At 36.7% G+C, this 11,829-nt stretch overlaps 1 protein-coding gene across 2 annotated transcripts in view; it reads left to right on the plus strand.

The window, feature by feature from the left end:
- LOC132122097 (zinc finger protein 281-like) overlaps nucleotides 1-9,230 on the plus strand; it is a 50,157-nt gene extending 40,927 nt beyond the window's left edge. For both annotated transcript variants that reach the window (XM_059531982.1, XM_059531983.1), the window contains exon 7: nucleotides 7,451-9,230. In XM_059531982.1, the coding sequence (XP_059387965.1) occupies nucleotides 7,451-9,136 (1,686 nt within the window). In that variant the 3' untranslated portion in view covers nucleotides 9,137-9,230. The remainder of the gene's footprint in view (nucleotides 1-7,450) is intronic.
- The last annotated feature ends 2,599 nt before the right edge of the window (nucleotides 9,231-11,829 follow it).

Below are 11,829 nucleotides of genomic sequence, written 5' to 3' on the forward strand. Positions count from 1 at the left end.
AGAGAGAGAGAGAGAGAGAGAGAGAGAGAGAGAGAGAGAGAGAATAGAGTTGAATGTGGAAGCGCACAGCTGGAGCAGAGAAGCAGAACTACTGTTCAGGGTTTCAGGTCAGTTTCAGCTGTAAAAGATGCTTTTTTGTCTTTTGTTTTTTTATTTATTTAATCAAGCAGCAGCACGTTGCTCATCAGTCATCACTCAAAATACTATATAAAGGACATCATTATTATCTGTTGCAATGTTACAGTAGTCATTTAGCTGAAAAACAATTCAGATTTTTTTTTATAGGTTTAGGGGGAGCTACGACAGACAACAACACAACCCTTACGAAAATTAACATTTTAATATTTAACTATAAATCCAGAGAAAACAGTTACTAATGTTTAACTGTGATAACCAAAAATGTAAAATTATTTTACAAATGTAAAAAAAAATCCATTTGCCAAAAAAAAAAAAAAAAAAAAAAAAAAGGTTATTTTACTTTTATATAGGCTAATAAAAGCATGGTTAATTTTTGTAAGGGAAAAACATGACTCGTGTACAATATTAGGATTTTTCTATAAAGATATTGTAGTATTGTAGAGTATTGTTTGTAAAGTATAGTTTTGTTCAATCTTGAGTATTAAAGTCATGAGAGAGATGGATAACAGGGCAAAATAAAGAGACTGAAGAGAAAAATGGAAGTGAAGGTGCAGTTCAGGAGAGAACTTATAATTATTTTGCATGTCCCCAAATTAAAGATTTAAACTTTTTTATGTCGGGTCCATACAAAAAATAGTTTTGTCCATGAATTTGTTTGTATGAGTTTGAATTTTCCAGTCTGAATTTTTTTCCCAGTCCGCCCCTCCTGTAAATTAATGGCAAAGACATGGTTTCATTTACTACACATAGGCCTACTATAGCTTGCAGTGTTTTCAACCTCTGCCGCCTCAATATAGGAGTACACGAGCACATAAACACAATTTCTAGAACTGCTCTGTGTCACTTCATGTGCGTTTTACTTATTTTGAGAAAACTATCATCATATACAAAGAGACAGCAGTTTAAAAAAAACACCAATGTTTCAGGAGTTTATTACACAGAATACGTCACATGCTTATTAGATAACTGTATTTAAGTTGATGTATATGCTTTTATTTATTATTCTTTAATTTTCACAAATTTAGAAAAGTAATCAAAAAGTACTCAAAAGTAATTAGTTACATTACTTTAATAAAGTAATTGAAAAAGTTACACTACTATTACATTTTAAATAGGGTAACTTGTAATCTGTAACCTATTACATTTCCAAAGTAACCTTCCCAACACTGTATATGTGTATGTATATATATATATATATATATATATATATATATATATATATACCGTTTTTTCCGGACTATAAGTCACACTTTTTTCATAGTTTGGCTGGACCTGCGACTTATAGTCAGGTGCGACTTATTTATTAAAATTAATTTGACATGATCTGAGAGAAAAATGAACCAAGAGAAAACATTACCGTCTACAGCCGCGAGAGGGCGCTCTATGCTGATCAGTGCTCCTGTAGTCTACCTCTAATAAACATAGAGCGCCCTCTCGCGGCTGTAGACGGTAATGTTTTCTCTTGGTTCTTGGTTCTAAATAAATGCGACTTATAGTCCAGTGCGACTTATGTTTTTTTCCTCGCCATGGTGTATTTTTGGACTGATGCGACTTATACTCAGGTGCGACTTATAGTCCGAAAAATACGGTGTGTATATATATATATATATATATATATATATATATTTTTTTTTTTTAGAACCATTTAACTAGCGATAGCAAAAAAAAAACATAATTCACAATGACAATGCTTAATGATCACAATTAAACATTAGTGTACCTAATATGTATGATGGGTGTGACGGTGTCACACTTATACCTTATAGAAAGTAGTAAGTGGTGCTTTGCATCCCCCCCCCCCCCCCCCTAAAAAAAGGGCTGCTGCTTGATGTCGTGCTGGTAGTAAAAATATTGTGGAGGTGGTAAAAAAAGGTAGTAAATTCATCTCTATGATTCCTGCATATAACCTGGAGGAGATAGATCATTAGATATGCAGATATAGTGTTTGTGTATATATTAATTTTTTTTTTTTTTTTGCGATTTGAGGCCACCTATGGTCCGATATTCTTGAAACTTTGCATGCTTGTTAAGACTCATCGGACATGTTTTCACAGAGTTTTGTAAAGTTTTAAGTTTTATAGGCATTTGGGTATATTTGGCCATGCCCCTTCTATAAATGACACCGTTAAATGTAACCAAAGAACACAATTAAACTTTTTATTTTTGATAATTATTGATCTAGAGAGTCCAGAGAATTGTGCTGCAGTGGTTTGATCAAGATTGAGTGAAAAACCTAGGACTAGTACACAACTGATAGTTGTGCCCCTTCAGACAAAGACACTACATAACAAATCTGGGCCAAATCCTGACTGATAGCAACCCATTCTTTCATAATCACTTCTTGGGGTTCGTCAGAATTAGTGGGTTTTTGTTTGTCCACCCGCCTCTTGAGGATTGACCACAAGTTCTCAATGGGATTAAGATCTGGGGAGTTTCCAGGCCATGGACCCAAAATTTCAACATTCTGGTCCCCGAGCCACTTAGTTATCACTTTTGCCTTATGTGCCTTAGGTGCTCCATCATGCTGGAAAATGCATTGTTCTTCAATAAACTGTTGTTGGATTGTTGGAAGAAGTTGCTGTTGGAGGGTGTTTTGGTACCATTCTTTATTCATGGCTGTGTTTTGGGGCAGAATTGTGAGTGTACCCACTCCCTTGGATGAGAAGCAACCCCACACATGAATGATGTCAGGATGCTTTACTGTTGGCATGACACAGGACTGATGGTAGCGCTCACCTTTTCTTCTCCGGACAAGCCTTTTTCCAGATGCCCCAAACAACCGGAAAGGGGCTTCATCGGAGAATATGACTTTGCCCCAGTCCTCAGCAGTCCATTCACTATACTTTCTGCAGAAGATCAATCTGTCCCTGATAGTGTTGTCACGGTACCAAAATTTCAGTATTCGGTACCGATACCAATGAAAATCCACGGTTCTCGGTACCAAAGCAAAACATAAAAATATGCTAATTAAAAAAAAATTAACTTTTTAGCACTAAAAATAAAACCAATGCCATTCTTTATACTTATTTACAATTGTGTTTAAAGTTTTTCTACAAGTTATATAATTATGAAAAACAGTAAACAAGTTTCACCCAAATTTAATTTGTCTTTTAATTTATGAAATTTAAACACATTTTATTTTTGGTAAATAAAGGGGATTTGCTTTTAAAATTAAAACATGGAAATATTGTGATTTATTTCTTTAAAAAATAAAGTTTTATAATTTTTTTCAACAGTAGTAGCAGTATCACATACATTTTACTAAATAATAGTAATATTTCTAGCACAATGCCTTTATGTAAAAATTTACTTTTAGGCCTAATGAATGCATATTTGTCATTTTAACTGAACTTAAGACTGGTGGCGATGCTTAAGATATTTTTGGTCATTGAGGGTTTCTGTAAAAAAATAGTAATAGATCATATTAATTATTATTAAAAGATAATACTACTACTAATTCTACTATCATACTAATGTATATACAATGCACTATGAATTGATGAGCTGCTGGGTTCATGAATATTAATCACGTTGTCTGCGTTCGGTCAAAATGATTTGCTGAAATCAAAACAGGGATAGTAAGAGATCAGCGCCAGCAAATGAAATTGCCATTTGCGCATTAGTTCTGCATAAGTTCAGATCGCTTGATGGAGAGAGAACTCTGAAGCTCAGATGCTGAAATTAATGCAAGCGTCATGCACTTCGGTCTATGTAGTAAGCAAACCCGCACGTCTATGCCATTCATTAATTCACACAGAGACGCGCAGAACACGGATTCATATTTCAAACAACTTTTGCGGCTTAACATTTACAGATACTGGTCCATATGGAGATTTGATTTGATTAATTTATGCTAACTTTGACAAATTCCATGACTGTCCATATTAAAATGTAAGTTTCATTTTCATGACTGGATTTTGAGATTCCGTCCTCGTTTTCTGCTTCGAGGAAATCATAGCGCTGAACCGGGTTTGAACAGGACCTCTGTACTACCGGTACTTAAAGAAACCTGGTACCGTCACATTTAAATTTTTTTAGTACCGACTTGGTACCGAAGTACTGGGTCTTTTGACAACACTAGTCCCTGATGTTTTTTTTGGAGAGAAGTGGCTTCTTTGCTGCCCTTCTTGACACCAGGCCATCTTCCAAAAGTCTTCGCCTCACTGTGCGTGCAGATGCGCTCACACCTGCCTGCTGCCATTCCTGAGCAAGCTCTGCACTGGTGGCACTCCGATCCCGCAGCTGAATCCTCTTTAGGAGACGATCCTGGCGCTTGCTGGACTTTCTTGGACGCCCTGAATCCTTCTTTACAAGAATTGAACCTCTTTCCTTGAAGTTCTTGATGATCCTATAAATTGTTGATTTAGGTGCAATCTTAGTAGCCACACTATCCTTGCCTGTGAAGCCATTTTTATGCAATGCAATGATGGCTGCACGCGTTTCTTTGCAGGTCACCATGGTTAACAATGGAAGAACAATGATTTCAAGCATCACCCTCCTTTTAACATGTCAAGTCTGCCATTCTAACCCAATCAGCCTGACATAATGATCTCCAGCCTTGTGCTCGTCAACATTCTCACCTGAGTTAACAAGACGATTACTGAAATGATCTCAGCAGGTCCTTTAACCCTTTCGAGTCGATTAACGCGGATACGCGTTTTGAGTCATTTTCTCCTGATAACCCCGAAAAGACCTTAAATTACACTTTCAGTTTTAATCGTACAGATAAGAGCAATACATCAATCGAATCTGTAAAGGGTCTACTTTTTTTTTGGATACAGACATAATAACAACAAAACTTTGTGCACTTATAAAATAAAGATAACAAACAAGGTGTGCTGTCTGCAGCCTTTGTCTGCGCTTATCTTCATTTACAAACAAGTCATTAAAATGAACTGTAACTCCGTGAATACTCAACGAAAATACATGGGGGAGATATCTATAGAAAGCTTGACATGTCTATTTTTAAACTAAACAAGTGCCGCCGAAAACAGATATTCTGTGATAAAGTAATCCATATGAAAACAACGCGATGTCTGTTTTTCAAGTCTCCCTTCATTATATCTAATGTGACCACGCCCCCGCGCTGAACGCGCTATTCAGATTCAAACTGTAGCGCGCGGCTTGAATACGCCCATAACAGAAGAAAAAGCAGCGAGCCTGTTCTTCAAGTGTTTATTTTACTGTTTGCTTCGCGATGAGAGGAATAAGACATAATTCACCCCAAAAAGATGTCATGTGGTTAAGGATTTGAGAAATGGATTTCCTCAGAAAAAAAGAATGCAGCACTTTATTCAGCAGAGATCATAAACATGAGTAAGTCTCTTTTTATTTATTTATATACTTGTACTAGTTTTCACATAACGTGTAAACATTTTACTAGTTAGACTTTTTCCAAATACTTTTTCCAAACTATAATTCCTGACTAAATGTATAGTAATCAAGTGAAACATTATGAAGTTTCAATAACAATATACAATACTATACCATTCAAAAGCTTGATGTAAATAATATAAATGTAACAAATAGATAACTGTCACAAATGTAAAAACATGCTTTTCTTTCAATTTATTCCCCCTAAAAACCCAGAAAAATATTCTCAGCTCTTTTCAACATTAATCATAATGATAATAATAATAACAATAAATGTTTTTTTTGTAGAAAATAAGATTGTTAAAAGGATTCTGAAGGATTGTGTGACTGGAGTAAGGATGCCAAACAATTTGTTTGAAAGTCAGCTTTGATTGTTTCTAATAAACTGTTTAACTGCACCCCCAAGTGGATATTAAATTATGTTGTGGGATAATTAAATATATTTTAAATAAACTACAAACATAAAATTATATAGATTTATTTTGTTCTTGCATTCTTTCTTGTAACTCCTTCCTCTCAGTGGCACAGATGACTGAATGGCTCATTATGCAGCTCATTATGCAGGCCTTTGTCTTCTCAGGTGTAAATCACAATGATATTCATGGTAGTTGACGCCTACTCGCATATGACTTTTACCAACAAAAAGTGTCTTAGAAAATTTAAATCAATATATTGTTCTCTGTGAGTGAGTAAACAAGATGATTTTCACATCATTTAGAAAGAAAAATTCTAGGCTACAAGCTCCAGTTCTCAAAAATCCCGGGAACCATTGTTCTTTATGTGTTTTTTTGCCTTATTCAAGTGTTTTAACATTTTTAGTTTTTCACTAACCACGCATAATATTTTTTTTCTCAAAAACACAATCATGTACATACATGCATTTCTTATATTATTATAGCCCAGTTTGTGCTGATTACAGTGAGATTAGACTTTACCCATTTAGATATTTATAAGAAACTGAAAAAAGCACAAATGTCAGGGCATGACAAAACTTCTCCAGGCCCCAAAAATACCCTTAGATTCCAGAGGGTTAATGACAGCAATGAAATGCAGTGGAAAGGTTTTTTTGGGATTAAGTTAATTTTCATGGCAAAGAAGGACTATGCAATTCATCTGATCACTCTTCATAACATTCTGGAGTATATGCAAATTGCTATTATAAAAACTTAAGCAGCAACTTTTCCTATTTCCAATATTTATGTAATTCTCAAAACTTTTGGCCACGACTGTAGTTATAGCCATTTGGGTTTTGGGTTCTGTCTTATAGCTCCCCCATTTGGCAAAGGTGCACAATTTGTTTTTTATTTTTTATTTGACCAAAGATTGAGCTCATACACATGTAGCAAGTTTGGTGAAGATATCTCATTCCGTTCAAGAGTTATAGCTAAAATAACATTTGGTTAACATTAGCATAGACATTTTTTGGTGTACTGTTTCATGCAAAAATCAAAATTTCAACATTTTTTTTTTTTGGATTATTATTGATGTTCAGTGTCCAGATAATTTGTAATATTTCTGCAGTGGTTTGCTTCCAATCGGCTGAAAAACCTAGGGCTGAAGAATGACTAAAAAAAATGTAATAAAAAAATAATCGTAAGTAAATAAATCGTTTTTGCGTGCGTGCTTGAACCCCTAACAACTACCAATTTGCATTATTAAGAGGCATATTATAATGTTTTTGTGTATCTAAAATGACTGGAAGTGGATGACACTAGGGATCCTTGCACATGCAAGTTAAAGTGGCTGTGCCCACTCTTACATTAAAAATAATGTGTACAATTGTATACTTTTGTATATATTTTAGTCAGTGTCTGGAGGACGGAAGAGCGGGGAAATGAAGAAGCATCAATTTTTGTAATGAGAACCACCCAATGTATTCTTTAACAAGTTTATTGATGTGGACAATGAGCATCAATAACACTATTTATTTGCCCCATAGAATTTTTCACGGACTGATCGATTACTGAAGCACAAGAGAACCTGTGGAGAAGCCATAAAGAAAGGTCTGGACCCAGGGATGCTGGACCTCAGAGATGATGGGGACATGGGTCAAGGCAGCTACCTACTCACTCAGGGAAACACTAGTGCCCCATCACGCAAGAGGGGCAAGTCCAAAAGTAGCAATGATGGAGGAGAGCAACGAAGAAAGAAAGGAGCGGCTGCGGGAGGAGGAGTGGAGGTGGCACAAGGACTCTGCCCTCAAGACTATGCCTTGAACTTCCCCATTGGATCTGGGGCATCTTCTTCAGGGGGTCTTGATGAGACAAGCATGGATAACCAGCATGGACGAACACCCAAGCTGGTCTATAAAAATGGTGGCCCCAAGGGAAATGACAAGGGTGTGGTTTCTATGGAGGAGGCCAACAATGTGCAGAAGCCAAGCTCTATGAGCATGCCTGGAGCTGGAAATATGGACGATCTTGGCCTCCTCCAAACCTCCAGTGGACCCAAACAAGGAGGTAACAGCAGCAATTATGATGATGCCATGCAGTTTTTGAAAAAGAGACGGTACCTGCATGCTGCTAACAGCGCAGCAGGCTTCAGCTCTGTCCACCTTCCTCAGCCGACAGTAATTCAGGGTGCCATTGGAGAACCTACATTGGCTTTGCTCGACACCTCGCCTTTGGTAAGCATTGACAAGCATGACAAATCAGGGATCCCAGATGAGGTGCTGCAAAGCCTGCTAGACCACTATAGCCACAAATCTGATGGCTCTCACCATGATGTGACATTCGATCTGCAAGATTCACACCACGTGGAATTGCATCCAGCCTCCGCCACCTCTGAACTGGGTCAGGATGAGGGATCTCCCAGCTCTGGAGACAAGAATGGGGTGATGAACGAGTACTCAAAGTTCTTGCTTCAGACCCTGGAGAGAACCAGCCATAGCAGCAACTTTATTTTGGGCCCATCTGGACCCTACCCAAGCCTGTTGTCATCTAGCAGCAGCCCTGCTAGCACACACTTCCCAGACAAAAACATCTACACCACCTCACCACTGGAGTGTGGATTTGGACAGCCTGTTTCCTCCCTTCTTGCACCTTCCTCTTCGACATCCTTAAGCAAGTCCCATTTTGGGATGCTGGTAAGTTCTCCATCGCCTTCCCATGCCTCACCATCCTCTCAACAGGCCTTTCATCTCAGCAGTCTGGAGCCTGCTCCTCACCAGCAGCTTACCCCGTCTCAAGAGCTCACCGAACAGCTGGAGAAGCAGCACTCACCGCCATACCCTCTTTCAACTCAGGAGCTGACCAATGGTGGCCAGAAAGACCAGCAGTCCAAGAACATTGGCTCTTCGGTCAACAACAGGAATGGCACCGGTGGCAGCTCGTGTAATGGTTCTGTCTACTCTGAGCTCACTGCCCTGGAGCCATCTAAGGAAGTGGACATGCGTTCCACCTACCAGATAGAGACTTTCGCCCAAGCCTTCGGGTCTCAATTCAAGTCTGGTTGCCGAACCCCACTTGGTTATGGTGGTGGGTCACAAGTGGGTGTCGTGGAAGTCGACCACGGGATACAGCAGACTCCCGCGTCTGAATTCTCAGGGTATACTAATCTGTTAGCAGATGTTAACGAGCCAGCTAGCTCAGGATCCAAAACCCCCACAAGCCAAAGTTATAGGTAAAGGTTAAGGAAGCACACCTGACCCTGTTATGTGGGATGAGGACTTTCTCCGATGCTTCCCTCTCCTTGCTGATTAAAACGTTAATACACTGCCATTATAGAAGATGTTACCAGGGAAGGTCTTCAAGACCTCAAATGCAATTTTTCACATTCTTCTTTTTAATGTATTTGTCTTTTTTTTTTTTTTTTTAGCGTAGTGGCGACAAAACTAAATTTAAATGAAATGTCCAGTGTTAGAATGTCCAAGTTAGACGCTAGCGAAGGATTTATTATTTTTTTATTATAATTTTTTTAATCTTGTATGTCTTAGCATTCATAGTCCAATTGTAAATTTAATTGAAAAATGAAAGATGATTTACAATAATAAGAGATGTCAGGGAGTGGCCCAGTATTCAGTGGCAAAAAGATGTATTGTCTGTTACAATGATCTAAAGTATTACTCAGGAAAAGCAGTAACTTTTTTTTTTTTTTTTTTTTTTTTTTATAAATAAGGTGCTCTAGCACCCCTTTTTTCTTATTTTACTTTTGTACTTTTGAAATGACAGTGAAGATTCTTGTTTTTTTAAATTCCTTTGAGAAATAGACAAACCAAGTCGGCAATCTGTGTGTTCAGTGGTATGACACTGGAGACTTTTTTCACTTCTTGTGCATTTTGTAAAGTTTATGGTACTTCTAATATCAGTGTGAAAACACTTTCATCCCTAAGGGCCATGTTTAAAACACAAAACTCAATGTAGTTAACTAGGCAGATAGAAACAAGTGTATGTAGATATTTATCTGTAGCTACATGGAACTACATAACTATTGTCTCAGGGTGAGCAGTAATTCTTATCCCCCTCTTTAAACTTTTTGTCAGCTGACATCACTTTGATCTCTCAAGGAATCAAATAAGCACTTTTATAAACCACTGAAAGCGAGAATTTAGATTCAGGACACAAAACTATTATTTTTGATGATGAAAGCTGTGATTTTTAAAAGTGGAGGAGGGAACTGCAAATCCGCCATAACAAAAGGGCATTTTGAATATTCATTGGGGGTATAGGTGATATTTTGTTCCTTTTATTAATAAAAACACTGTTATTGGACATGAATGCCACTTTTTTTTTAGCAGCAACAATTGGACTTCTACCTCTTATTGTGTAGCTTTGAATTTAATGCCTGACAAAATTGCAAGCTTCCCTTTTACATTTTTGTAGGAAGCAGAGCCCAATGAATCGGAAGGACCTATTCCTGTGGTGTTTTTATTGAATGAGCAGTGAATTAGGGGAAGACTTCATGTTGAGACGAGGTGTTTTCTTCCCATTGCAATTTTTGATGCCCTTGGAAAGAGTGGTAGGCTGCTTTGTCTTCCTGTTTTTTGGCCCATGCAGAAACACTATGTCTGTTGTGAGGCCTTTCTTTGATCTTGTCCTGTTTTTGCCCCTTGCCTTTTATGGAAACCTGTCCCAGAAAAATGCTATTACTGTGATGGTTTCAAGAACAAAGTCTGAATGCTGCACTCCAAACTCGTTCCATACTTTTATAGAATGAAAAAGGAAAAAAGAGTGGCGTAAAGAATTGAATTGACCTTAATATACCTCATATCATTGTAAAAATGAGAAAACCAGGGACATGTTTCATGTAGTAGAAATACTGTAGTATGTGTCAGCTTATTGTATCATATAATGACAACCGTGTTTACAGATAAAGCTGATTTGTTGGAATACGGATGTACAATTTTTTTTTTTTTTTTTTCTGTTAAGCGGTGATGCCAAGCAGTGTTTCATTGTAGAATAATACCTAGACTTTCATGATTTGTCTATTTTCCCCCTTGTTTTTGTTACTTGCCATGTGTTTTGATATGATTTCTAGAGAGACTTTGTTTACAATAATGTACAATAACACTAAAAATGTTTTTGTTTTCGTTTTGTTTCTGATGCATGATATGAAGTTGTTGTTGTTGTTGTTTTTATATATATATATGGTTTTCCTCTGATCACTATTGCACCAAATGTTTGTAGCATATATTGTCCCGACTTCAGTCTGATTTTTGATATAGGACTGTACATGTCAGACTTTATAAATGATTAGGTAGGCCAATAAAAAAAAACTTTTGTTATAAAACAAACCTATTTTAACATTTGTCCAGATCAGGTTTGGGGTAATATTAAGCCAGCTAATACAGCAGGAAATACGATTTAATTATATATATATATATATATATATATATATATAAATATACCCACCCCCGCTCTGTTTACTCAACTCTCAGTAATGATGGTGAGGTTGTGACAGTATGTGGAAAAAAGTAAATGCAATTTCCCTGGAACGTGTATAAGAAATGAGAATGTATTTTTGAATAGATTTATATATGGGTATGTTACCAAAAGGGCGGTGTGTAAAAGAAAATGGTATTTAAAAATAGCTTTCGTTACATTGAGTACAAGGTAGCTTTTTCTTGTAAATCAGTCGTGGACAAATTGACAAATTTGACATCTCAAAAGCAAGAAATTAGGACTGAACTGATGGCCAATTAGAAACGATTGTGGCAAAAAGTGCTATGAAGAGTACACTTTGTGCAAATTATTTATACAAATGTTTTTTAATTAAATTGATTAAAGTGTGCATAACATTTTAGTATAAAATGTAGTTGTTTTGCCATTTACTATTGTTTTAGAATTAACCAAAGATTGTACTATAATTTTAATTAAATAC

Source organism: Carassius carassius, chromosome 40, assembly GCF_963082965.1.
Source record: "Carassius carassius chromosome 40, fCarCar2.1, whole genome shotgun sequence".
NCBI classification, from domain to species: Eukaryota; Metazoa; Chordata; class Actinopteri; order Cypriniformes; family Cyprinidae; genus Carassius; species Carassius carassius.